This window comes from Eutrema salsugineum, unplaced genomic scaffold, assembly GCF_000478725.1.
Source record: "Eutrema salsugineum unplaced genomic scaffold, Eutsalg1_0 scaffold_5, whole genome shotgun sequence".
NCBI lineage: Eukaryota > Viridiplantae > Streptophyta > Magnoliopsida > Brassicales > Brassicaceae > Eutrema > Eutrema salsugineum.
This window is the reverse complement of record NW_006256612.1, coordinates 9949682-9973518: the sequence shown is the minus strand read 5'-3', so window position 1 is coordinate 9973518 and position 23837 is coordinate 9949682. Positions and strand designations below refer to the sequence as shown.

General features: G+C 38.8%; 9 protein-coding genes across 14 annotated transcripts; 5 read left to right on the top strand and 4 right to left on the bottom strand.

Moving 5' to 3' along the window:
• Positions 1-27: 27 nt before the first annotated feature.
• Positions 28-2031, top strand: LOC18993285 (photosynthetic NDH subunit of subcomplex B 1, chloroplastic). The gene is made up of 7 exons (XM_006416794.2): positions 28-472; positions 560-710; positions 803-993; positions 1074-1331; positions 1416-1521; positions 1604-1689; positions 1767-2031. The coding sequence occupies exons 1-7, from the start codon at positions 54-56 to the stop codon at positions 1933-1935; spliced, it is 1380 nt and encodes a 459-aa protein (XP_006416857.1). The 5' UTR covers positions 28-53; the 3' UTR covers positions 1936-2031.
• Positions 2032-2058: 27 nt separating this feature from the next.
• LOC18993283 (putative cyclic nucleotide-gated ion channel 7) lies at positions 2059-4772 on the bottom strand. Its single transcript, XM_006416793.2, has 6 exons — positions 4649-4772; positions 3995-4565; positions 3680-3892; positions 3288-3601; positions 2861-3209; positions 2059-2775 (listed from the first exon to the last, which is right to left on the bottom strand). The coding sequence occupies exons 1-6, from the start codon at positions 4693-4695 to the stop codon at positions 2059-2061; spliced, it is 2211 nt and encodes a 736-aa protein (XP_006416856.2). The 5' UTR covers positions 4696-4772.
• Positions 4773-5239: 467 nt separating this feature from the next.
• Positions 5240-6153, top strand: LOC18993284. The gene is made up of 2 exons (XM_006416791.2): positions 5240-5500; positions 5883-6153. Exons 1-2 carry the CDS (start codon positions 5335-5337, stop codon positions 5963-5965), a joined length of 249 nt encoding a protein of 82 aa, XP_006416854.1. The 5' UTR covers positions 5240-5334; the 3' UTR covers positions 5966-6153.
• On the bottom strand, positions 6137-8670 carry LOC18993282 (magnesium transporter MRS2-1). 3 transcript variants are annotated; one of them, XM_024152108.1, is made up of 7 exons: positions 8445-8670; positions 8295-8341; positions 8166-8216; positions 7328-7940; positions 6750-7211; positions 6615-6662; positions 6137-6511 (listed from the first exon to the last, which is right to left on the bottom strand). In XM_024152108.1, exons 4-7 carry the CDS (start codon positions 7919-7921, stop codon positions 6281-6283), a joined length of 1335 nt encoding a protein of 444 aa, XP_024007876.1. In that variant the 5' UTR covers positions 7922-7940; positions 8166-8216; positions 8295-8341; positions 8445-8670; the 3' UTR covers positions 6137-6280. The 3 variants fall into 3 exon arrangements, with proteins under 3 accessions (XP_024007876.1, XP_006416855.1, XP_024007877.1); XM_006416792.2 differs by having other exon boundaries at positions 8166-8341; XM_024152109.1 differs by lacking the exon at positions 8295-8341.
• A 306-nt stretch (positions 8671-8976) lies between these two features.
• LOC18993281 (vacuolar fusion protein CCZ1 homolog A) lies at positions 8977-12121 on the top strand. 4 transcript variants are annotated; one of them, XM_024152105.1, is made up of 10 exons: positions 8977-9215; positions 9418-9617; positions 9765-9852; positions 9949-10132; positions 10228-10266; positions 10382-10491; positions 10572-11111; positions 11192-11347; positions 11429-11646; positions 11737-12121. In XM_024152105.1, exons 2-10 carry the CDS (start codon positions 9442-9444, stop codon positions 11765-11767), a joined length of 1542 nt encoding a protein of 513 aa, XP_024007873.1. In that variant the 5' UTR covers positions 8977-9215; positions 9418-9441; the 3' UTR covers positions 11768-12121. The 4 variants fall into 4 exon arrangements, with proteins under 4 accessions (XP_024007873.1, XP_024007872.1, XP_006416853.1 ...); XM_024152104.1 differs by having other exon boundaries at positions 9765-9858; XM_006416790.2 differs by lacking the exon at positions 10228-10266 and having other exon boundaries at positions 9765-9858.
• Positions 12122-12150: 29 nt separating this feature from the next.
• LOC18993280 lies at positions 12151-12659 on the bottom strand. Its single transcript, XM_006416789.2, has 2 exons — positions 12529-12659; positions 12151-12437 (listed from the first exon to the last, which is right to left on the bottom strand). Exons 1-2 carry the CDS (start codon positions 12632-12634, stop codon positions 12187-12189), a joined length of 357 nt encoding a protein of 118 aa, XP_006416852.2. The 5' UTR covers positions 12635-12659; the 3' UTR covers positions 12151-12186.
• A 321-nt stretch (positions 12660-12980) lies between these two features.
• Positions 12981-15345, bottom strand: LOC18993279 (heat shock 70 kDa protein 5). Its single transcript, XM_006416788.2, has one exon. It carries the CDS (start codon positions 15136-15138, stop codon positions 13195-13197), a length of 1944 nt encoding a protein of 647 aa, XP_006416851.1. The 5' UTR covers positions 15139-15345; the 3' UTR covers positions 12981-13194.
• Positions 15346-15549: 204 nt separating this feature from the next.
• Positions 15550-17546, top strand: LOC18993278 (phosphatidylinositol-glycan biosynthesis class F protein). The gene is made up of 8 exons (XM_006416787.2): positions 15550-15793; positions 15891-15956; positions 16196-16238; positions 16513-16567; positions 16766-16814; positions 16930-16997; positions 17076-17184; positions 17289-17546. The coding sequence occupies exons 1-8, from the start codon at positions 15599-15601 to the stop codon at positions 17403-17405; spliced, it is 702 nt and encodes a 233-aa protein (XP_006416850.1). The 5' UTR covers positions 15550-15598; the 3' UTR covers positions 17406-17546.
• Positions 17547-20268: 2722 nt separating this feature from the next.
• On the top strand, positions 20269-23742 carry LOC18993277 (AP2-like ethylene-responsive transcription factor At1g16060). The gene is made up of 8 exons (XM_006416786.2): positions 20269-20499; positions 20594-20676; positions 20927-20935; positions 21367-21455; positions 21628-21701; positions 21815-21865; positions 21992-22068; positions 23159-23742. Exons 1-8 carry the CDS (start codon positions 20315-20317, stop codon positions 23614-23616), a joined length of 1026 nt encoding a protein of 341 aa, XP_006416849.1. The 5' UTR covers positions 20269-20314; the 3' UTR covers positions 23617-23742.
• The last annotated feature ends 95 nt before the right edge of the window (positions 23743-23837 follow it).

Genomic DNA, 23837 nt, shown 5'->3' with positions numbered 1-23837 from the left:
TTCGTAACATTCAAAAATCCAAAATTTTCATTCTTCGGCACAAAAAACCTCCAATGGCGGCTTCACTTCCTCATTTACCCAAACCCATTTCTCCATTCTTCAAAACGCCACCGTTTTCCACCAAACCGCTCGTCTTCCTCAACTTCCAAACTCGGCTAACCTCGAAATCCTCCGATGTCTCGGTCAATCTCAAGAAGAAGAACACGTGGCTCGACCCGTTTGATGATGGTGAAGACCCGAATGAAGAGTACGGGTCATTGTTTGTCGATGGGAAGCAAGACGAGGATCCGAGACCACCGGATAATCCTGATAATCCTTACGGGTTCTTGAAGTTTCCGATGGGTTACACTGTCGAGCTCGCTTCTCTGCCGTTGAAAATCAGAGGAGACGTTCGACGATGTTGCTGCGTTATCTCCGGTGGCGTTTACGAGAATTTACTCTTTTTCCCGACAATTCAGCTAATCAAAGACAGGTAAAGTACAAATATTTCTCCGATTTGACTTTTCAAAATCCTAAACTGAAATGCAGAACATTGTCCGTTTTGTTTTCTTTTTCGAAGGTATCCTGGTGTTCAGGTAGATGTATTAACGACTGACAGAGGAAAACAAACATACGAATTAAACAAAAACGTAAGATGGGCAAATGTTTATGATCCAGACGATGATTGGCCTGAACCAGCTGAATATACAGACATGATCGGACTTCTCAAAGTTCGTTCCTTTTTTTTTTTAATGTTTCAACCCTTTTTATTCTTCTGTTATTGATCAGACAGGCTTATGAACTTCCTTAAGTCATGTTGCAGGGAAGGTACTATGACATGATTCTGTCCACGAAGCTTGCAGGGTTAGGACACGCAGCGTTCTTGTTCATGACAACGGCTCGAGACAGAGTTAGTTACATTTACCCGAATGTTAACTCTGCTGGAGCTGGTCTTATGCTGTCTGAAACTTTTACAGCAGAAAATACCAACCTTTCAGAATTAGGCTACAAAATGTAAGTTTTTTTCTTTCTCAAAGCCGACCAATAAGAATGAAGACTTTTGGCAAGTGTAAATTGACTGTTGGTGGTTTCAGGTATAACCAGATGGAGGATTGGTTAGGAAGACCATTTAGGAGTGTTCCAAGAACTCCTTTGCTGCCACTTAGGGTATCAATTTCACGGAAACTGAAAGAGGTTGTGGCTGAAAAGTATAGAAAAGCTGGAGCAGAGACAGGGAAGTTTATAGTTATTCATGGGATTGAATCAGATTCAAAAGCGTCAATGCAATCAAAAGGAGATAGTGATAGTTTGCTTCCACTTACAAAATGGGCTCAGATATCAAAGGGTATAAGGTAACTAGACAACCTCTGAATGTACTGTTTTTTTCTGGCTGAGATGTGGATTCTTTCTCTGAGATGGATTCTGAAAAATGCCAGGGGATTCAAGCCGGTCTATGTGATTCCGCATGAGAAAGAGAGAGAAAACGTCGAAGAAATTGTGGGTGATGATACATCTATAGTGTTCATCACAACACCAGGACAGGTATGTATATATGCATCTTTGTATTTACTGAAAGGTTGAAATTTTGTGATCTTACTTGATTCCTTCTCTTGAGCTTACTTAGTTGGCTGCTCTGATAAACGATTCTGCTGGAGTTATCGCAACAAACACAGCTGCGATTCAACTAGCTTATGCGCGAGACAAACCCAGGTGAAAATATATAATTAAGATAAAGAGTGATTAATGTTTTCAAGAGTTGACATGTGTGTGTTTATTTTTTCTTCTAGTATTGCGTTGTTCTCTTCAGCAGAGAAGGGGAAGCTCTTTTTACCAGACGCAGAAGAGAAGAATAACTGTGTAGTTGTTACTTCAAAGACCGGAAAACTAGCAGATATCGACATTGGAACTGTGAAAAATGCAATGCAGATCTTTGAAGCATCATTGGCTCTTGTGTAGATTATCATCTTACAGCTTATGGAACAAGTTACATATATACATATATATATATATATAGCATTTATGTGTATAAATCAATTATATAGTCTCTGTTCTGATGTTGTCCTCTCCAAAAGAATTAGATTACTCAGCATCAAAATCAGGCTCCGATGGCTTTTGCAGATTCATCAAGCTCCTTGAACTCTCTGAGCTCCTTAGCCTGTGGCCTTTCAATGCTTTAGCAGCAAATCTTGATGCAAATATAGTAGAACGTAATCTAGAAGAAGACTCTGTTCTTTTAAAGACTATATGCCTCTCGTCTTGTTCCTCATCATCATCATACTCATAACTCATTTCGTCTTCTTCTTCAACTCGTCTTAATTCAGCATTTTTCCTTCTTGAATGGCGACGCCAAGCAGCTTGGATAAAGCAAGAAGCCCAAGTTCTCCATTGATGAGAGTAAAACCTGAAAGTCTGTTGAACCTGTCGACTATGAAGTCTCCTAAACTGACTTGCTACAAACTTCAGCTCTTCAGCTTCAAGTGCGAATGCCTCGACTTCAGTCAGAGCCTTCACTGTTCGTGTGGAAGAAGGTAAGTTAGAACCTGTTTTAGGATCCAGCGCCCAAGTTAGAAGCTCTTCACCACAAAAGTCTCCTTCTTTCAATAACCCTCTGTTGAAGAAACCGCTTCTTCCTCCATCTGTTGTTACACTCTCTAACCGACCTCGGATTATGAATAACATTTCGTTCACTGGGTCTCCTTCACGCACAATGTAAGTACTTTCCGTGTAAAGACTCGGCTTTAATCTCTCACAGATCGCGTCAAGTAATCTTTCATCCATATTAGCAAACAGAGGAACCTGCAGAAAACAGAACACATTGTTGGTTAGTTAATTCTTAGTAGAAACCTGAAGCAGTTTTAGCATTATGTTTCAGAAAATTTACCCTCCTAACTAAATTCAGACAGAGATGGCGTTTGATGTCTCTCCTGAGATCCTTAGGTAAACTCTGGACTATGTTTTCTTCGTCTACACCTCTTGTTTCTAACCATTTATATTGATCATAGCGTCTGACTCTTTCTCTAAGATTCTGTGGCAGTGACCTGTGATGCATCCACTGTTCCGAATCACGTCTTTTGACCCTCATCTCCTCAAGACGAACCGTAAGTGACTGAAGATATGTCTGCATATTCCCTATTAGAAGCGCGAAAAGTAGAAGCCCTGCTACAGCAATCGCAATGGAAAACAAAACCTCTCCAGGAAATGTACTCGTTTGTAGCCCTTGACCTAACGTGCTGTTTAAGAAAACACCAAAGATATCAAAACTACAGCACATGGTAACTATCCCTAAAATCGATTTCAACGCGCTTTACCTGAGATTCTGAAGACCCCACCACAGACAATAACAGAACTTGGAGAAAAATGACGTAGACGATACAATGCCTGAAGATATAGCCTGGCCATATATTCCATAGTTAAACTTTGAATCATCTTCTTTGGCAGAACAATTGCTCTTGAGAAGCCCAGGGACTGATTTGATCCATTCGGTGTCACGACTGCTCACAAATTTGCTCCCACAATACAGAATCTTAACACACAGCCGCGGATCTGGCTGGACTTTACACGCAGATCTCCAACAAGTATCGTTACGTTCTACTGACAACATGTACCAGAAAGCTCCAGTTATCTGCAAAAATTGTGTGAACAAAAGAGAAATGACATGATTATCAAAACCTAATTAAGAGTCAGGTACAGAGACACTTACGTGACTTGCAAGCATATACCAGAGGAGATAATAAGCAGCACCAGCCCAAGCTCCTTCAGCAAAAGCTCCTGCAGTTTTCTTCATTTCTGATGTTAATGGAATAAACCTAACGAACCTCGGAATATACTGCGTGAGTACAATGTTCAGCAATGCCTTTTTCGTTGGTAACACATTTGTTCCTTTCGATCCGTGAAGAAACTTCCATACTGCAATCTGCAAAATCCACACACAAAAAAAAAACCCATAATATACTAATCAACCCCTAAAGAAACTACTCAATAAATGGAAATTTCGTATTGAATCTTTAGTTTTCACCTGCGGTAAAGGAAGCACAGCAAGAAAATCGACAATGAAATAACGTGTCAAATACCGTTGAGCGATCTTTGCAGGATCAATCACAAGCTCACCGCGACCAAACACACGAGAAGAAGGAGCTATATAAGCTGTACGAAACTGAAGAGCCATTCGAGTTAAGTAAAAAACGTCGAGGATCGTTCTAAGAGTCGTTGTTGTAACAGCTAGTTTCGTGTCAATCCCTATGCAGCTGCTTCCTGAGTTATCGACAATGGGGAGATAGAAGAACAATGGATCAACTGAGACAGCTAAAATACAAGAAATGACCAACATTCTGTTCCATATGAGAAGTGTTTTGTCTTGAGGGTCGAAGATTTTCTTCTCTGATATTCTTAGATCTTCTGGGAAAACAGCTCTCGTCACCGATTTGCCGATCGTTATTAGACCTTCTGATCCGATTTTGACTCCCTCCCTGAAAGATTTCGATGCTCTCTTCTTTTCTCCTCCTCGATTCTTTAGGTTGAATCCGAAACAGTTTCTCTTCATCATCATTCCGGTTGCAGGAGACGCACTTGAATCTGTATCATCTAAACTATATATAAATTCCTAAAAGTCATTCATAGATCTGAAGGGAAAAAAAGAGTAAAAAATATTGCGATCTTTTTTGTTTCTTACCTAACGAATTGTTCTCTCTGGCCGCTTATGTATTGGGATTTGTACATTTTCTTGAGAAACAATCACATAGGTGTATGATACATGCGTGTCTAGTAAGATTACCACAAAAATTTAACCTAATATCACAACAGATCTCGATGGAATGAAATAAAAAAAAAAACTGGAAAAAGAAGACTACAACAACCAATTAGGAGAGCATTAAAAAGCATTCGGCAAAAAAGATCGGAATTTCTCAATCCTTAGATTGATTTTCCATAATCATGATCTTGAATAATCCAAGGGTTTGAAGAAACTTGGGAAAGAAAAAATCGAGGGTTCGTACATGGTTCATGAGATTCGAACCGTTATAAAAGTTAAGTAAAATTAATAGCCTTCAGGTTCATTGCGAAGAGTTATTAAGCTTCTACCTTATTCGCGCTCTTTATTGGGTTTCGATTTTACCCGCGTATTTTGGATAAAAACGTGTAATCCAAGAAAAGTTAATGCTTGAGAAAGTTTAATGTTATTGGGCATTTAAATAGTCCCATTTATATTTTTTGGGTCAAAAAGAGGCCCATATATACCTTGAGAAAGTTTAAGGTAAAACCTTCGGGCATCGAACTTTTTAATTTCTGTGATGTATAAACCCCCCCAAAGGAAACAATTGGATCGCGGGAAGTGGAAAGGAAAGTCAATCGAGATCGAGAATGGGAAATGAGACGAAGAGCAACGGTGCTGCAAGCATGGCCGGAGGCGGAGGATTCAGAGCGAAGATGGAGCATTACGTTTACAGTGGCGACAAGAAGCACGTCATGGCTGGGATCGGGATCATCACTCTCATCTTCGGAATTCCTTGGTATTTGATGAATCAAGGTTTGCAATTGAATCCTCCTCCTTCTTCTTCTTCTTTCTTCAAATTCTGGGTTGGGAAGAGAAATGAAGGAAAGTTTCTGATAAGACGATGAATGTAGATAGGCTTGTTGATTGTCGATCCATAATGGTATATTCTTAAATTCTGATTTCGATTTTTTCTTGCTAAAATGAGAAACATTTATCTGGATCGACTAAACAAGTGGGTTCTTTTAGTATTTATGACAATGGATCAAGTTGTTTCATTTTAGGGTCTCTCACATTTAAGTTGTAAGATTCCGAAAGCAACTGAAACTGTAGATCTGTTAAAATCTGATTTTGGTTACATTCCAAAGGGTTTACTCTATTTAAGCTGATTGCTTGAAGTACTTTGGTTTCTTTTTAGGGTCAACGCATCAATCTCACCAAGATTACATGGACAAGGCCGATAAAGCACGAAAAGCCCGCCTCTCATCATCTAACAAGTAGTGCGTCTGAAGAATTTGAGTCACTTACAGACTCTGCGAAAGATTATTACAAACATTTCTCAGACCCACAAAAGTAAAAAAAAAAAACTCAGTAAAGTCTGAGGCTTTGTGGTTCAGATACATAGTCATTCATGAATTGTGTAATGCACTGTGTTTGGTTACCCTTTTCTAATAAAATGATGAGGATTTTTATCATATTTTTGCATTGACAATGTTTGTTTCATTGTGCAAAAGAAAACGAATCATCAATTATATGTAAGCAACATTATAATAGAAGCTGGTGTCTTACTATCTGAGGGCACATTCATGTCTTCTCTCAAAGAGGCATGAGTCTTCTATACTTGAAGAACCAGACGAATGCCGAAAATATGACAAAGCCGCAGATTCCAGTGATTATAAGTACCCATCTGAATGCGCCTGGCTGATTGAAGAAATCTATCTCAAAATTCATCCCAAATATCCCAGCAACGACCCCAAATATGGCTACAACGAATGTTGCGGTCGTAAGAAGCAACTCGAATTGGATCAGCTGATTCCGCACATTATCCTGCAAGAACAGAAAGACTTTCTCAGCAGACTCTCAAGGTTTCTCAATCTGGATAAACATTCAGCTGTGGAAGATGAAAAAGATTGAATTTTGAAGGAATTACCAGTTGAATGTTGATGAAATCTTCAGTATCATCAATGTACTCCTTTAACTGTAAAGTAAAGAGACGGAACAGATGATTTAAGCTGCCCAGCGATGAAAGAAAAAAAAAAAAAACAAAGAGGAGGCATTAAATTACCGATGTCAATTTGTTTAGAGTACTATCAATGACGACAAAGTAAGCTTCAAGCAACATCTCTAGCTCTTCTATGTTCTCCGTTACGCCTTCTGAGCTCCTTGCACTGTCATGCCGGCTCCTGGCAATACTCAAGCTTTTCTCGAGCCTTCGAGAGTCAGGTGGAGAGGAAACAGGTGAGACAGGCGCAGAAACAGATAGACCATCATTTGATCGGTAACCCAGTAAGGATTGGTCACCATACAAAGATCCTTCCATTCTCTTCTTCTTCTCTGTAAGATACATTTCCGCCATATCTCCATCATCATCCATTAGCTGCTCGATCTCATCCCTAACCTTCTGAACTCTTCTAGTCAATGCCACAAGTCTGCTCTTTAGTCTACGCACACGTTCCAAGTTGAGTGTACTGATCTTTGAGGTAAGCTCATCTAATAATGGGTATGCTTCAATCTCCAACTCTGAAGCCTATAAAGAAGGACAAAATCTCAATCAACTTAATAGTGTAGAAGTCAAATCTAAGCTCAGCATTACTCTGTGTCTCCTGAGGCTAAAACACAATCGAAGCTGCAAAAATGACTAACCTGGGAATCGAGAAACGTACAAGCAGCTTCAAGGGCAATTTCGAGAGCTCTAAACTCGAAAGGTAAATAATCAGGGGATGATGAATTCTCAAAACCATTGTCAAAACTCCTACTCCTCCTCCTACTCAACTGGGAATTTTCCTGCTGCCAAATCTCAACTGCACCGCTTGTCTTTAGTCTCTGCTGCAACTCAACAACATAACGCAGCACGTAGTTGTCAAGGGAATTCAGGAGCAGAACTTCATCTGCGGTTATAATACAACGGATTTGCTCCAAGTTCACGACAATGGCCTTTTCTCGGCCGAGGATAGTTGATGGATACACGAATAAGGGGTCGAGCAGCCTTAAATCACGAGCAGGTAAGTCACATCTACGCATCATAGTGAACTTGTCGACCTCCATGACCTGTGTATTGCCAGAAGTATCAACACGGATCCACGACCTTAGTCCTTGTCCACGCTTCTTCAGACCCAAGACATCAACTCCAGGAAGGGGTATTCTTCCAGAAGGAGAAGGGCGAGACACAGCAGTATCTCTGAGATTCATAGCTGAAGCAGGTCTTGGAGGAAGCAGGCGCTCTTTTAGTTCAGACATTGTTGCAAAGACTCAGATACTGAAATGCCAAAAAAAAAATCACAGAGACGATTATAAATAATGTCAACATTGATGCTCAGATTCAGATACTGAAATGTCGAGTAACGAGAAGCATCAAAAGAAGAATTTCCTCAATACTCAAAACGATAATGAAATTTCTTGTTCATCAGATTAAGAACGTACTCCACAGACAGGAAAACTATACGAAGCAATTCAAGAACGTATAGGCTAAAGAAGAAATTACCAGTTAAAAAGAACAAGGCTAATGTCGTCGTTGTTACTCAATCCAAGGCAGCTGTAACCAGGAAATGATGAACTAATCTCAGATTCCGATAAGAAATTGGAAATTCCAAAAACTCAGAACCATACAAACCACAGAGACGTATCAGGGATACAAAAACCAGCCACCGGATCGAACAGCTGCAATTCGGAAACCAGACGAACCCAGAATCATATCGATCGGTACAAAGCGAAGAAAAACAAAAAACCCACCAGATGTATCTGATTCCATATAAGAATTTACCTCTGGTATGGAGATTGGTTTCATCACTCGGAGCTAAAAATGAATCCAACGAAAACGCAACAGAGAGTTACATCAGGCAAAGAAGGAAAAACCCTTTAAAGCTAAACACTCGAACAGATCGATCGAGGCTTCTCGGGATTTCCGAAAGTAAACACGGAGGGGCTCGTTGGATATCGTTTCTTGGTTGCAAAATATGGCTGAAGAAGGAAGATACAAACGAGCGATGGACACGCAAAAAAGCATGTTCTATAGTCGCCAAAGTAGTGCCTCTTACCTTTAACCAGAAATGCGAACCGACCGACTATAGCTAATTTACTTTGGTTTACATTCAGATTTTACCGGTTCTCTCTAACTGCCCATTATCATAATATCCACTGTAATGATTATCCTTAAGTTCATTAATGTTTTCATTAACATTATCTCGAGTTAATCAAAGCTTAAATAATTAACTCAACTTAAAACCAAGCTGATGATCCAACTTGTCTGAAATTCGTTGATAACCCGACCCGATTATCTCCGCGAATTATCGTGGCGGTTAACAGTCCACCTGCTCTTCATCCTCCCACAAACAAAACCCTCTAAAATTTCGCAATCATTTCGATTCAATCGATTGAATCCTTGCCCAGTATCGAGTTTGATTTTACAAATTCGAGCTTTCAACCATATTAGAGTTGACATTTGTGTTCAAGAATCTGGCTCCGATCGTTGAACTATTGCAACACCCGAAGATTGATCACTCCTTCGACTTTGCTCGTTGGATACATCCTCAAGGTAGTAAATTTCCAATTCTCTTCTCGATTTTTATGGGGTTCTTTGGTCTAGGAACCTTCTTTCGGTTTGTGTGCGGTGGTTGAATCACCAATGTGGCTTTGAAACTCTTAAAATTTATTCGGAATTCGAAGCCGAGCATATGGATTATAAAAACAACCAATTTTATGTAGCATGCTTGATTTTTGATTGTATTGTATGTTAGGGTGCTCGTAGAAGCTTACGGGGAATGGCGTCCAAGAGCTCTGGTGATGAAAGCCTTCGACTTTGCGTGTTTGATTTGAGGAGAGGCCAAACCGAAGGGCAGGAGCTAGACAAGATTTTGTTCTTTCATCCTGCTGACTTAGACTTCTCCACGCAGTTATCAGTTATCGGCCTCAGTGAAGGTCTTATTACTTTCACTAGGTCTGCTGCTACAGATTCTTCCCTCTTTTTTGTTTCCTGTTCCAGATTTAGCTGCATTTGTGATTTCCTATAAAATCGAAGCTACTTTATCAATGGTGTGTGTGAATCTTGTTCATATTTTGAAGCGTTGCGTGAATACAAATGCAGACTTTTCTCTCCGGAGGCAGCTTGTGAGTTAATAGAAGCAGAAAGACATTCGCATGTTTTCTACGAGGCTGAACCTGATATCTGGATGGTGATGGTTAGGCATCGTCTGACTTTTACTTGTTATAGGACATATGCAGTGTATGTAGTAATGTCAATGAACAAGATCTGATCTAGACATTGGCAGGTTGTGGAGAAAAATAGGGAGACGGGAGCAATATGGAGGATTGATGCGCTGAGGAGGGTGCTTAAGGAAGTGCACTCACTCTTCGTGATGTTTCACGGGTCAATTAGAGCATTAATCGAAAAAGAACCAACAGGAGGGCTCACCCGATCTCAGTTGTATCCGTTCGTTACAGATTATTTAAGCAGTAAGCATTTCTCACCAAATCGAGCACATAATTTTCCGCTGTTTTCTTTTCTATCCTGTTTCTTTGCTTCAGTATTTTATGTCACTGATTGTCAGCATTTCAAAAGCGGCCTCGCTTGGAAGACTGCTGGTGTGGTAAAATGCTGAAATTGCTGTGTGGAATGCCTTGCTTTTGATCTGTGAAAAACCGCAGTATGCTCAAGTTGGTTCGTGTGCAATAGCTTATGCGAAGGTTTTCTCTTTCTGGCAGATCTTTTTGTTGGAAAGAAACTTCAGCTACCAACTTTCCGTGAAACTTTGAGAGAGCGTGGAACTGTTCAAATGCTAACTTTAGCAAGGGACACAGCACTTGAAGTTCAGGTTCGTTTCTCCAAATCTATTGGACGTTTTATCACACACGTAATATTTTGGTATTTGACAAGCATTTTTTGGATGTACAGTCTCTTGTTCAAGTACTAGAATCATGTGCTGGGAGCTTACGATCCCACTCTATGATCTTATTTCAAGATCTGTTGGTTTCATCAACTCTCTCATCTGATGATACTGTCAACTTATTTACATTTGCTGTAATGAGGTTGACCTCAAGCGCTTTATCACCTGGCGAGAGTACCTGGTCATATCTACGTAAGGGGGCTGGTTCATCGGAAATATCTTCTAAATCTTTTTCGGCGCCCCTTGGTTCAATTGACTCGCTACATTCAGGAAATGGTAATAACATGCATCATGTGATTAGGCCACTACAAAATGATAAGTGGACAAAAGGGAAAGATGGTTTTCTTATAACTGATATTTGGGGTCTAGAGACTGGCGGTTCAACTGATTCTGCCATCCCTACAGTCTGGCTTCAGCAGACACAGGAAAGAGTGTATCTCCTTGCTTATCAGTATAAAAGTCTCACCTTACTTCTTCTCATGCCTACAACTGCCATTGTCAATGGAGATTTAAGCGTCTCGGCCGTGAAACAGCAATTTATTGAAGATGTAAGCACAATCGCCCATTGATCTTTCTTGGTGAGTCTCTTTTCTGGTTGTTTCTAATCTACGCAAAAACTCTCTTCCAGGCATCACTGCGAATTTTGAAAGTTGAAGAGAAGATTTCAAGAGGGTGGGGCGGCGAGAATGCTTACCATGTTAAGGGTTACCGTTACTTGGTAGTTGATAATGACATGGAAGTTTCCAGAGCTTCTCCTCTAGGAAAAGTAACAACACTTGCAAAGGTAACGTCTTTCACTTTGTGATTTACTAGCTGAGATTAGTACTACCTTGGACTTAAAGTGTGTGAATTTGGGAAAACGCAGGAGTCATTACTTGCTCTAAACCAGCTCAGAGGAGAAGTGGATTTAGAAAAAAGCCGTGCGAAAAGGCAGGAGAAAGACATGGAAATATGCATCAGAGCTAAGAACAACGCGTGGGTGATCGCACGCGTGACCAGGGGTAAAGAGCTTTACATGGCTTTGGAGAAAGCCAGCGACACTCTTCTTGATACCACAGACGCTGTTGGAAAATTCAGCAACAGGTAACACATTGCTGCTTACGAGCTAAATACTTTTTCTTGGAAACAAATTCCTGACTTTTCTGGGAAAAACAAAATCATGAATTTGATCAGGTATTGCAGCGGAGCGTTCTTGATGGACTAAGATTCGTCTTTGTTCTTCTGGTTTTGTGAAGCGGTTTCTTCTAGTTTCAAGTAGGAAGTAAAAAGCTCAGAAGACGTTATGAACTCTTCTCTCTCAGCCATGAATTTTGTTATTGGGAAATTGCTGAAGGGAAAAGGATTGTTCTTGGTGGCATGTATACTTGTAACAATGATTCCAAGTTTGATCAGTGCAAAAGAAATCATTCTTTTTGTGGAGATGGTAGCCTGAGTTTATTATTGCAAGATCCGGCCGGTTGAAGCCAGTCCAGGATAGTTAGGCATATATCGAAATCTGTTGTCAGTTCAATTCGCTTGGGCTGGATATATCCAAAACTTAAGTACAACACTACAAGATTTAATAGAATTCACAGTTTAGAATATTTCAACAACGTATGATACACTTTCAGATCTTAAAGACATTTAGGCACAACATAACAATCTTATTGACACGTCGAAAGAAGTTAATGAAAGCATTATAAAACCGGTAAAGAGAACGGCGGAGGCGGAGAAGAACAACGGTGGCCGATAGTCCATGGCAGCGTTGCGTTTCGGAGATACTTTCCGGCCTCCGCCTCCTCTTCCACCTGTAACTCCATGAGCTCCTCTACCTGCCCGGAAGATGTCGATGCTCTTATCTTGTTCTTCTCCTTTTATGTCTTTGATTGTAACATCTGCCATAAGAAGGAACAAACAGAAGATGAGTATACTTCACTTCTCTGGCTACAAACACAAGAGGAACAATAGATTCTTAAAACAGAGCACCATGGGCTTGTTTTGTCGATGGATTGAGTTTCTGAGAATCTGATGAGAAGGGAAAGCAGAATAAAAAGAGGAAGAGGATGGACAATGCAAGAGATCTTCTCTTCATAGCTAATCTGAGCTTCAGGGGGATTTGAGGTGACTGTTTTGAAGCTAAGAGTGTGTATACTTATATGTGTCTGCGTGGGGCCAAGACAGAACATGTTCGAAATGACTACTGAAGGATTGTAGATACTTTTCTTTATGACACTTCAAAGAACAAAATTCTCTGTCATTGCTTTTTCAGGACAACAAATCCGACAAGCAAAGAAGATTCAGCTATACTGTTTACAGTCGTTAATTAAGTGTGTGTGTGTGTGTAGGTTGGTGAAAATGTTCTTAAGGAGTTATGTTAATGCAAAACAAAGACTCAAGAAAAACTTCATGGGGATATGTCAATGCAACTTAAACTCTGTTTATTACTTAAAAAAAAGCAGATCACTTTGTTTATTGCTTGAAACAAACTGGACTGAGTAGAAGTGAAGAACATACAATACAACTAAATTACATTCATTGGTTTCACTATCAAAACACATATCGACACTCATGTAGACTTAAAGACTCGCACAATACAAAGAAAGACTCGCCAATAGTTCATACCCACTCTTTGTTATCGCACTCTCTACCGTTCTAATCAACCTCTTCTATCTTTGGACCTCCAGCACCACTGGAGCCACCGGTTTCTGGCATACCTTCACTGGGAACTCCGGCACCTGCACCAGCCTGATACATCTTTGAGATGATTGGGTTGCAAATACCCTCTAGCTCTTTCAACTTATACTCAAACTCATCAACTTCCGCCAGCTGGTTTCCTTCAATCCAATCGATTGCTTCATTGATCGCCTTCTCGATCTTCTGCTTATCCTCTTGATCTAGCTTCTGCGCGAGTTTCTCATCCTTGACGGTATTTCTCATGTTGTAAGCATAGTTCTCCAGCGAGTTCTTGGCCTCCACTTTCTTCTTCACTTGCTCATCCTCTGCCTTATACTTCTCAGCGTCTTGCACCATCTTCTCTATCTCCTCTTTGCTCAACCTTCCTTTCTCGTTGGTGATCGTGATCTGGTTCTTTACACCAGCGGTTTTATCCTCAGCCGACACATTTAAAATCCCATTCGCGTCAATGTCAAAGCAAACATTAATTTGAGGAACTCCACGTGGCGCAGGAGGAATGCCCTTGAGCTCAAAGGTTCCAAGAAGGTTGTTGTCTTTGGTCCTTGCACGTTCTCCTTCGTAGACTTGGATCAGAACGCCTGGCTGATTGTCCGCATACGTGGAGAACACTTGCTCCTTCTTACAAGGAACCGTCGTGTTCCTCGGGATTAACACAGTCATTACCCCACCGGCCGTCTCAAGTCCAAGGCTTAGCGGCGCCACATCAAGAAGCAGAAGATCTTGGACCTTATCGCTTCCTTCACCAGTAAGAATCGCAGCCTGGACCGCAGCTCCATAAGCAACAGCTTCATCAGGGTTTATGCTTTTGCATAGCTCCTTCCCGTTGAAGAAATCTTGCAAAAGCTGCTGAATTTTCGGAATCCTCGTCGATCCACCAACAAGAACCACCTCGTGCACACTGCTCTTGTCAGTCTTAGCATCTCTAAGCACTTTCTCCACAGGATCCATACATTTCCTGAACAGATCCATGTTCATCTCCTCAAACCTCGCACGTGAGATCGTCGCGTAGAAATCAACACCCTCGTGCAAAGAATCTATCTCAAGAGTCGTCTGAGCAGTGGAAGAAAGCGTTCTCTTTGCTCTCTCGCAAGCTGTTCTCAGCCTCCTGAGTGCCCTCGCATTCCCACTAATGTCCTTCTTGTGCTTCCTCTTAAACTCCGCAACGAAATGGTTCACAAGCCTGTTGTCAAAGTCTTCACCACCGAGGTGAGTATCTCCAGCTGTAGCCTTCACCTCAAAGACACCTTCTTCAATCGTCAACAGCGAAACATCGAAAGTTCCACCTCCAAGATCGAAAATCAATACATTCCTCTCACCGGTCTTCGTGCCCTTCTTGTCTAATCCATAAGCGATAGCTGCAGCAGTCGGCTCGTTGATTATACGCAAAACGTTGAGCCCAGAAATCGATCCGGCGTCCTTCGTCGCCTGTCTCTGAGAATCGTTGAAGTACGCCGGGACCGTAACGACGGCGTTTTTGACGGTGCTCCCTAGGAATGACTCGGCGACTTCCTTCATCTTGATTAGCACCATCGAAGAAATCTCCTCAGGAGAGAACTGCTTCTCTTCGTTCTTGTACGATACCACTATCATCGGCTTGTCACCGGGACCGGAAACAACCTTGAACGGCCAGTGTCGCATATCGCTCTGAACAGAAGGATCGGAAAATCTCCGACCGATGAGACGTTTCGCATCGAAGACAGTGTTGTGTGGGTTCAACGCCACCTGATTCTTCGCTGCATCGCCGATTAACCGCTCGGTGTCTGTGAACGCGACGTAAGACGGCGTCGTACGGTTTCCTTGGTCGTTAGGAATGATCTCCACACGGTCGTTCATCCAAACCCCAACACAACTGTATGTTGTGCCGAGGTCGATGCCAATAGCTTTTTCTGATTTCGTCGCCATTGTTGCTGTGAAAAAAGCTTCAGTGATTGAAACTTGCTGATTGCAAAGCTAGGTGTTTTCGATTTCTTTTGATCTTATTGATTGTTTATCTGCTTGATTGAGAAATCTGAGTCGATGAAAGCAGATATATATACGAAAGCGGCGCGAGAGAGAAGACATTTCGGGAGAAAACTCGTGGCACTATCTACGGAGATGTAGAACGGTGGAGAAACCACACACATTTACCAGAGACTTCTGGATTCGCCGCCGAAGAGTTTTAAGTATTTATAAACGGCAACCCGCTTAAAATAATTTTTCGGCCCGTAAGGACCCATTATGCTTTTTTTACATTTAAGCCCATATGTAAATAAAAGGCCCAATATGAGAAAATCTTACAGTAAAACAGTAATGGAGGATTTCAGTAATTTTCCTACGTCTTCTTCACTCGTTCTGATTCCCGAAGACGGGATCAGGGAAAGCCATGAAAGAGGCTACGAAGAAGAAGAAGCCAGTAACATCCATTGGTGTATGTAGCGATGCTTCGATATCAGCCTCGGGGGCGTCTTTTGTTTATTTGATTACTGGATTGTCTCTGGCCGTCGGATTCTGGGTGGCCCGAAACAAATTTTCCGTCGATCTCGTCTCTAATCCATCTCTCACTCTTTGTCTCCTCTGGGTACTGTACTATGCTTCTTTTCATTCATCCTGTTTTTTTTTTTAATCGGTTAAGTGTTGATTTTAGTTAATTCAGCCAGTTTGATGTTAATTTTCAGAGTATCGAGTTTCCGATTGTGATATTCGTCTACAGCTTTTTCCGGAGATCACCAGAGAAATTTTCGGTAAGTGTAGTTCATTTATGATTCCTTTGCTTTATGCTTTGGTTGTATATGGAGTCGATAAAAACAACGACACACCCCAATTGGCAGTTTTACGAAAGATGGTTTTTTTTTGTTCTAATGTTTCATTTTGAAATACAGAAGCTGAAGAAGTATTTTTCTTTACTTAGAGAAGAAAACGCACAATTCGTTTGGTTTCTTGTGCTTAACTCTGTCTTGATGGTTTCCTAAATGCTTTCCAGTATTTTAGAGCTCTTGGGCGAAGCATAATAGGACTATTTTCCGGTTAGTATCCTTTGCTTTTCAACTTATTATAGTGGGTACGTCTTCATTCTTTTGCTATACAAGAACAGAAACACTCAATTGCTTCACTTGTAAATTTCAAGTTGTTTGGCTTGACCTGACCATGTGAATGATCTCCCCAGCTCTCCGAGTTAGCAATGTCTACTAGCTCATCTTGTTATAAACCAAGAAGGATCGAAAATCTGCTCTGTTTGCTGTTTTCTGTTTCCCTTGATGAGTATGAGTTCTCTAAGCCTTTGTTTTGTTTGATTAATAGGGGCCTTTATGAATGCTTTGGGAGCAATTGCTTTGGGTGCACCTATTGGAACGCAGTATGATTCACCAAGTTTTTGTTTCTCTAACTCTTTTGATTTTTTTTTTCTCTTTGTTAAAACTTTGTTTGTAATCTGCACTTTTCAGTCGTCTAGATTACAAATTAGGCTCCTTAATGGTGATCGTGATCATCCTTTTGGATAGAGATTGCGTGAGTCTCAAATGCTAACATGAGCATTACCTCTAATCTCATGCAGATATCTACCAAAAACAATTCACTGGTCCTTTCTAATGTCTGTTTTCACGGTAAGCTGCCTCCTGCTGCAGTTCCTATGCCTTGAAAGGCTTAACGATGTTAAAGCCCTGCATATCAGTTTGGAAAAAACCTTTGGTTGTCGCTAATAATTTTAGATTTTCATAGTTTGTACCCGCAACTGCAGTTTTTGGTGCATCATGGACAGATTGGCATCGAGTATTCGCCTCGATGAAGTAAGTTAGATATATTGGACCTTATAAGATCATTCACACGATTTCCTGTTGTTAATCCATCTTTTTGTTTCTTTACAGACCAAGTGGAAATATAGAATATATGATCTTTAGTCCAGCATATGGAGCAATTATTGGTGGATGGTTTGGAGCTTGGCCTATGCCGCTCGACTGGGAAAGGCCATGGCAGGTGATATTTCTTTATCCCAATATACATCCAAGAGATTGGTTCTTGTTCTTGGTCATGGTAGTTGAGCATATGCATATATATAACTAATCCTTGTACTAATTCAGGAGTGGCCTATATGTGTGTGTTACGGAGCTATAGGAGGCTACATTGCTGGACAAATTGTCTCCTTGAGTGTGATGTTTTTTCTCAGGAAACACAACAAAAATTTGAAGCTAGCCTAGAATAGATTGATGGTGTCTGGATCTGCAGAATGAGTTTCATTTTTGTTTTGGCTTGATTGCTAGATTGAGTGACAACAAACGAGGTTAAGTTTTTGTTAGCTTGAACAATTTTGTTATTTCCACATAGAATCAAGTGTTTCAGAATTGCAAAATGCTAAAAGTCAACGATCACATACTTTGGAGATAAACATATTTTGGTAAACTTCAAATGATAATTCTGTCAAATGAATCTGCTGTGTATTTCCTTTTCTTCTTCAGTTTCCTCTGGCTCTAGTCTCTGTATCGTCACCAAGAAAACTCTTCTTCGGTTTCTGGTAATTCTATTATTTTCACTTTTGAGGAAAATCAGGATCAGGTCTGAAAGTATCAATGACCAATCTGATCCAAAACCAAAACCACTTAAAGTAATGAATTGCCTATAATGGGCATGAGGTCGTTTAAAATCATACGCAATACTGTACATGATACAAAGCACAGTATTTATTGACTGTACGCTACAACTATCGTGGACAAAAACCTGTCGGATGACGTGGTAGATGGTTATTGGGCGACAGGGTCTCAATTGGATCTCCCTCTCGCATAACATGTTTCAATGCTGCGAAGTGCGAGCTCTGAAACATGGTAAAACGCCGTAAAAAGATGGCATACCCAAAACGGTGGTGACCATTTCCCTGCATTTCTCATTTATAATCACATCGCTTTCTCTCTTTTTTCTCTACAAACAATTTAAATTTTTGAGTGGTCTAAAGTTTGAGAAGACAATTTCAAAAAAAAAAAAAAAACCATAGCACTAAACGCTGGTAAAATCGTTTGATGACATGTGTTGATTTGATATAAATGAACTAAATCAAATGATATTTTTTAAGATAGACAGAATGTTAGTATATTTTAAATATAACATTTTTGCGGTTCATTGGTTCAATATGTCAGATCAATGTAGTTTTGATAATAGTTAGAGTAACATAACGATATATATTAAAAAAACATAACGATATAATATGTGGAACATTTTTTTGTTTTGAGCAACTCAAAATTATTAAAGCAAAGCCCAAAATAACAATATGTTTTACACAGAGTCGGCCAAGGTCATATGACGCCTAAAGCGTAAGGGCTGGCCCAAGATCAAATAATGTCTCATCAGACCAAAGATCTATTTATAATACGGTTTTTCTTCTAAATTATGCTAATTTTTCGATGTGGGACAAACCAAAATCTTACTTTTTTAAAAAAATGTCGATGGGCTTTAATTAAATATGGACTAAAACTAAAAATTAAGTCATATTTTGTTGCCCCAAAATTTTTGATATAATAGGCTGCCCTAAAGCTCTTGCTTCATTGGCTTTAGCCTTGGGCTGGCCCTGTTTTTACACCACCGTCCGGGAAAAACATACCAGGAATGATTCTGCAAGAGATTTCGACCATCACATTGGCGTCTTTTTTTAGTGAGCGAATAACAAAAAAATCGATTCAAACAAGTATAAGATGTGGTTGTCATGCATGACACCGTAAATCTCTTTTACGCTCGCTATTCCTTGTATTGATGGCTCGAATGAACTTTTGTGAATCGGATCTAATAGAGAGGGGTTTCATCACTTAGTATATTTGATCATAATTTTGATACGAAACTAGTCTTATCTATTTATAATATGACAGGCATGGTGTTATATATTCACAATCTCGTTAATGCTCTGTTTACCGATATATGTCAAAGCGTATCTCTGAAGCTGTGCTAACTACTAACTAATTGCATAACTTTACACGCAAAATATCATGTGGCTCGTTTTAGATTGGACTCTTGTAGACAAGTTTTACTATAATTGTTGACATTTGCTCCCATCTCATTAAGGGGCAGGTACACAGATTAAATACAACTTGTTAACATTTATACAAAATTATAGGAAAACACTGTCTTTACATTTTAAGAAATGTGGAAATTTTATTTCGTGGTGACTTCAATAATAGTATTAATACGCAAAAAAAAAGGGCTGCTCTTACATTGTTCTTTTCATATTTTGGAGTATTATCTGTCATGAAATTTTAAATGATGATATATTATTCATAACGTCTGAGAGTAATCACATATCTTCGTCGGAATATCTATATATATATATATATACAGATTATATATTAATGATTATGCAAAAGATCGAACTGGGAGAGAAGAAACCATAATTACATACGCATAACATGCAAAGTACTTCTTAACAAAAAGCTTCAATTCATATATGTTTTTTGGTTATTACTAACTTAAATATGTCGATCTAACGTATGTTTTGTCAACACCATTCCATTGGAGATGTGGAGTTAGAGAATAGAGACTTTTCGAGGTTATTATTATTTTGTAAATGACAAAATGTGTATTTAGATCAAATACGATTGCTAAACTTATTGGAAGGACATATCAACATATATAACGGAATATAAATTAAAAAATATAGTTAAATTGTTTTTATAGCATTGCATATATCTTTCACGGCCCGACCAAAAAGTAGATCAACCAAGAAGCGGAGAAATTATGGAGCTCCAATTTTGCTTGCCTACTTTCTCCAATATTTTTGGCTAAGCGGATCTAAACCTCCACATGTCCATTCCTTATTTGCTCTGAATTAAAAACATGAATAAAACGGTAGATTTCTTTTGTTTGAATTGCGCTAATCAAATCAGGTAGAAATGGTTTTGAGCATGATTAGGAAATTTATTAGTGAGAAATCTAATTTCAGAAGTACAAAGAGGGCCGTAGCTAATAAAGCATTTTAAAGCAATAACAATAAAAAAAGGTTTTTAAAAAAATAAACGGAAAATTTTAATTTAAATACTCAACCATTTCCCTTTATAGTCTCCGTAAAAAAACAAAACAATCCATTTCATCAGTTTCTCCTCTTTATTGTTTTCCTCCTTCTTCTTTCTTTATGAACATTGCCATGGAAGGCTCTCCGGTAATGGAAGAGATCTCAAGGCGGAGCAAGAAGACTTCTGTTGAGGATGAAACCGGAGAGGAACCAGCGTCAGTAGTTATTAAAGCAAAACGCAAACGCCGAGCGCAACCGCGAGACGCTCCTCCACAGCGTAGCTCCGTGTATAGAGGCGTCACCAGGTTTCTAAAACACACTCAAAAACGACACCGTTTGAATTTTCTTTCGTTTACTTTTCCTTCATTAAAAATTTGTTCGATCAAAAATTTGTGTTAGGCATAGATGGACTGGAAGGTACGAAGCGCATTTGTGGGATAAGAATAGTTGGAACGAGACTCAGAGCAAGAAAGGAAGACAAGGTCAGTCTATACACTATATACTCTCTATACATATATATAAATTTATGAAATAAAGATATTTCTTTTTTGATTTTCTTACTCCGATCGATTTCTCCAGGGAATGAGCTCGTCGTTACTGTGTCTCTTGATTTGTAAATAATTTAGTCTTTTTTAAATTAATCTGTTTTTCTTTTTGTTGTTAATATGTTTTTTGTTTTTTTTTTTTGTGTGACGATGCTGACCGGGATATTGGCTGACTCATCACGTGCAGTATATTTAGGTGAGTTTGTTTTGGTCATTTTTCATATGGCCTTTTCTCTTTGCTCTCCCGGATTGGTAGGCACTTTAAAAACAATGCTAATTATTATTCCTTAATTGAAAAAAGTTTATTTCTCAGTTCTTAAGAAATTGGATATGTAGGTCGTTCAAAAAAGCGTAAATGACTTCCATCTATAAAGAATGACAATACAAACGAATGATATATAATTATAACAATTCAGTTGGATTTATCTTTTTATAATGTGCTTACATCAAAAACTCATCAAACGTGAACCGCAAACAATTTTTTTTTTACTTTATTTTATTTCTATTCCACGTTTACACTTACAATTTACGTATGATGTAAATTTATGTTAGTATTGATAACCACGGTAATGAAAAATTAAAACTCAACCTAATGTTAAATTAATTATGTTAATATGGTTTGCACAGGAGCATATGACGAGGAAGATGCAGCAGCACGTGCCTACGACTTAGCAGCATTGAAATATTGGGGACGAGACACCATCTTGAATTTCCCTGTAAATTTTCTCGGAATCCAAATAAATACTTTCCACATGATTTTTGTTACTTCACAATCTTTCTTGCCTACGTGTTTTTATAAACATAAACAAAGAAAGAAGAAGAACCTGTTTACATTCGTAATTTTCTTTTGGTTATTTGTTTTTAATTGATTTTGTGTGTGATTTGCAGCTGTGTAATTATGAAGAGGACATCAAAGAAATGGAAATTCAGACGAAGGAAGAGTATATCGGATCTTTGAGAAGGTAATAATTAAATAAGATATTGTTATCCATGATTGGTGATTATCTAATCATCTTTTGTCTGTTAACAAACTAACAGTACATTAATAATATTTTGGTTTAACATTTTTTAACAGGAAAAGTAGTGGGTTTTCACGTGGTGTATCGAAATACAGAGGCGTTGCAAAGTAAACTGAAATCCTCAAAAATATATATATATATATATATATATATCTGCTAGGGAATATATTAGAACAAAACAGTTTCAGTATACAGATTTCAAATGTTGATAAGTGTATCTTATGGACTTGCAGGCATCACCATAATGGGAGATGGGAAGCTCGAATTGGCAGAGTGTTTGGCAATAAGTATTTATATCTCGGAACTTATGGTAAGCTTCTTCTTTTTCAACTCTTTAAATATTTATAGCGTAAATTAATGCAAAGAACACACTACACATGTACAATGCTAAAAAAAAGAGAGAACAATACACAATGCTTCATGCAATTTACACAACTGAAGACAAACTATAAGATAAGAATACGTTAAAATAGCACTTATCATAAATTATGATTCTGATATGTGACTATCATTTGACACAGTTTATCTATACTCGCACGTGTGTTACAAAGTTACATTCTTTAAGTTCATTCGTTTTCAATGGTGTTTATAATAAAAATATATAGTTGTAATGATATAATACTGTGATCGTCATAAGTTAAAAATTTGATGGTGTAACTGTTATAAACAAATAAAATTTGTACACTTAATATGTGTGATTTCTGTCTTCATAATAGCATAACTTTTCGACTTATAAATCTTCAAGAGGGGTTGATATATCGATATGCACGTAATCAGATCTTGAGTTGGTTGGGAAATAGATCACCAAACCCAACTACTTAGTCAAGCCTTTAATATTTTTATATAGTTTTTTCTTCTTATGTTATTATATATACACAAATAATTATCGTATGCTCTAAACTTTGAGTTGCTCATCCAATTTTACTGGCCAATTTAATTCCGTTATTTATGATTGTTTTTTTTTTTTCAAATTTCATATGAGTGATCGTCCTCTATCAACGGAAAAGTACAATTTTATTACTGACTTGTTGTTGTAGGCTTGTAGCATAGTATTACGTATTAGAGAAATACATAATGGTATCTGGTAAAATTTAAAATAATAAAACAAAAAGGAAATATAAGTCCCTAAATTGTGTTAAATTCACAACGTTTTAATTGTTACATTTAACATTTTTCATCCCAATATTCTTTCTGGTGTTGTTGCTACACAAGAAAAGACTTGTTGACTTGTTGTTGTAGGCTCGTAACATAATGTTACGTATTAGAGAAATACAAAATAGCTTCTGCTAGAATGTAATAATAAATAAACTAATATTAAGTTCCCTAAATTGAGTAAAACGTCGCAACATTTTTATCTGTTACATTTTACACCCCATTATTCTTTTTTTTGGTGTTGTTAGCTACACAAGAAGAAGCGGCCATAGCGTATGATGTCGCAGCAATCGAGTACCGTGGACTTAACGCCGTTACTAACTTCGATATCAGCCGTTATCTCAAATTGCCGGCGCCGGTAAACCCTACAGACGCCGCGAATCATCTCCTGGATATTCCGCAGTCTGATCCCTGTCCGTTTATAAACCCTGATCTCGAGTCGGAATTATCACAGAGCCAATCTTCGTCAGAAGACAACGACGATCGGAAAACAAAGTTCTTAAAGTCTTCACCTTCGAGCACGGATGAGGTAATCGGACCGTCTACGCCGCCGGAGATTGCTCCGCCTCGCCGGAGCTTCCCGGACGATATCCAGACGTATTTCGGGTGTCAAGACTCCGGCAAGTTAACGACGGAGGAAGACGTCATCTTCGGTGATTTAGGTTCTTTCCTTACGCCAGATTTCTACAGCGAGTTAGATGGTTGATATGAAAAAGAAGAAGAAGAAGAGATTTGATAAGTTTTGTTTTAGTTCTTCAGATTCTCGGTTGTGAATCAGCATTTACACATCGATTATTCTTTCCTGTGACGATCTTAAATAATAAAGTTATAAAGTTTGAATCTTTTTAACAGTTTCAGTTTCTTTCTGGGTGAATCTGATTGAGAGGCACTGAGTTAGTTTTGTCAACGCAGATAGAGAAATTGGAT

Bases quoted from the DNA above. Each gene is read 5' to 3' on its own strand.
- LOC18993280 (XM_006416789.2), bottom strand. From the start codon at position 12,634: ATGAAGAGAAGATCTCTTGCATTGTCCATCCTCTTCCTCTTTTTATTC. The intron at 12,438-12,528 runs GTGCTCTGTTTT...TTCTTATGGCAG, and splicing joins ATCGACAAAACAAGCCCATG to ATGTTACAATCAAAGACATA.
- LOC18993282 (XM_006416792.2), bottom strand. From the start codon at position 7,921: ATGTCTGAACTAAAAGAGCGCCTGCTTCCTCCAAGACCTGCTTCAGCT. The intron at 7,212-7,327 runs GTTAGTCATTTT...CCTTCTTTATAG, and splicing joins GTACGTTTCTCGATTCCCAG to GCTTCAGAGTTGGAGATTGA. The intron at 6,663-6,749 runs GTAATTTAATGC...TTTACTTTACAG, and splicing joins CTCTAAACAAATTGACATCG to TTAAAGGAGTACATTGATGA.
- LOC18993283 (XM_006416793.2), bottom strand. From the start codon at position 4,695: ATGTACAAATCCCAATACATAAGCGGCCAGAGAGAACAATTCGTTAG. The intron at 3,893-3,994 runs GTGAAAACTAAA...TGGATTTTGCAG, and splicing joins CTGTGCTTCCTTTACCGCAG to ATTGCAGTATGGAAGTTTCT. The intron at 3,210-3,287 runs GTAAAGCGCGTT...TTTCTTAAACAG, and splicing joins TGGGGTCTTCAGAATCTCAG to CACGTTAGGTCAAGGGCTAC.
- LOC18993284 (XM_006416791.2), top strand. From the start codon at position 5,335: ATGGGAAATGAGACGAAGAGCAACGGTGCTGCAAGCATGGCCGGAGGC. The intron at 5,501-5,882 runs GTTTGCAATTGA...GTTTCTTTTTAG, and splicing joins TTGGTATTTGATGAATCAAG to GGTCAACGCATCAATCTCAC.
- LOC18993279 (XM_006416788.2), bottom strand. From the start codon at position 15,138: ATGGCGACGAAATCAGAAAAAGCTATTGGCATCGACCTCGGCACAACA.
- LOC18993285 (XM_006416794.2), top strand. From the start codon at position 54: ATGGCGGCTTCACTTCCTCATTTACCCAAACCCATTTCTCCATTCTTC. The intron at 473-559 runs GTAAAGTACAAA...TCTTTTTCGAAG, and splicing joins ATTCAGCTAATCAAAGACAG to GTATCCTGGTGTTCAGGTAG. The intron at 1,332-1,415 runs GTAACTAGACAA...GAAAAATGCCAG, and splicing joins CAGATATCAAAGGGTATAAG to GGGATTCAAGCCGGTCTATG.
- LOC18993277 (XM_006416786.2), top strand. From the start codon at position 20,315: ATGAACATTGCCATGGAAGGCTCTCCGGTAATGGAAGAGATCTCAAGG. The intron at 21,456-21,627 runs GTAAATTTTCTC...TGTGATTTGCAG, and splicing joins ACACCATCTTGAATTTCCCT to CTGTGTAATTATGAAGAGGA. The intron at 21,702-21,814 runs GTAATAATTAAA...ATTTTTTAACAG, and splicing joins TATATCGGATCTTTGAGAAG to GAAAAGTAGTGGGTTTTCAC.
- LOC18993278 (XM_006416787.2), top strand. From the start codon at position 15,599: ATGAAAGAGGCTACGAAGAAGAAGAAGCCAGTAACATCCATTGGTGTA. The intron at 16,568-16,765 runs GTATGATTCACC...AATCTCATGCAG, and splicing joins GGTGCACCTATTGGAACGCA to ATATCTACCAAAAACAATTC. The intron at 16,815-16,929 runs GTAAGCTGCCTC...AGATTTTCATAG, and splicing joins TTCTAATGTCTGTTTTCACG to TTTGTACCCGCAACTGCAGT.
- LOC18993281 (XM_024152104.1), top strand. From the start codon at position 9,442: ATGGCGTCCAAGAGCTCTGGTGATGAAAGCCTTCGACTTTGCGTGTTT. The intron at 9,859-9,948 runs GTTAGGCATCGT...AGACATTGGCAG, and splicing joins CTGATATCTGGATGGTGATG to GTTGTGGAGAAAAATAGGGA. The intron at 10,267-10,381 runs GTAAAATGCTGA...TCTTTCTGGCAG, and splicing joins CTTGGAAGACTGCTGGTGTG to ATCTTTTTGTTGGAAAGAAA.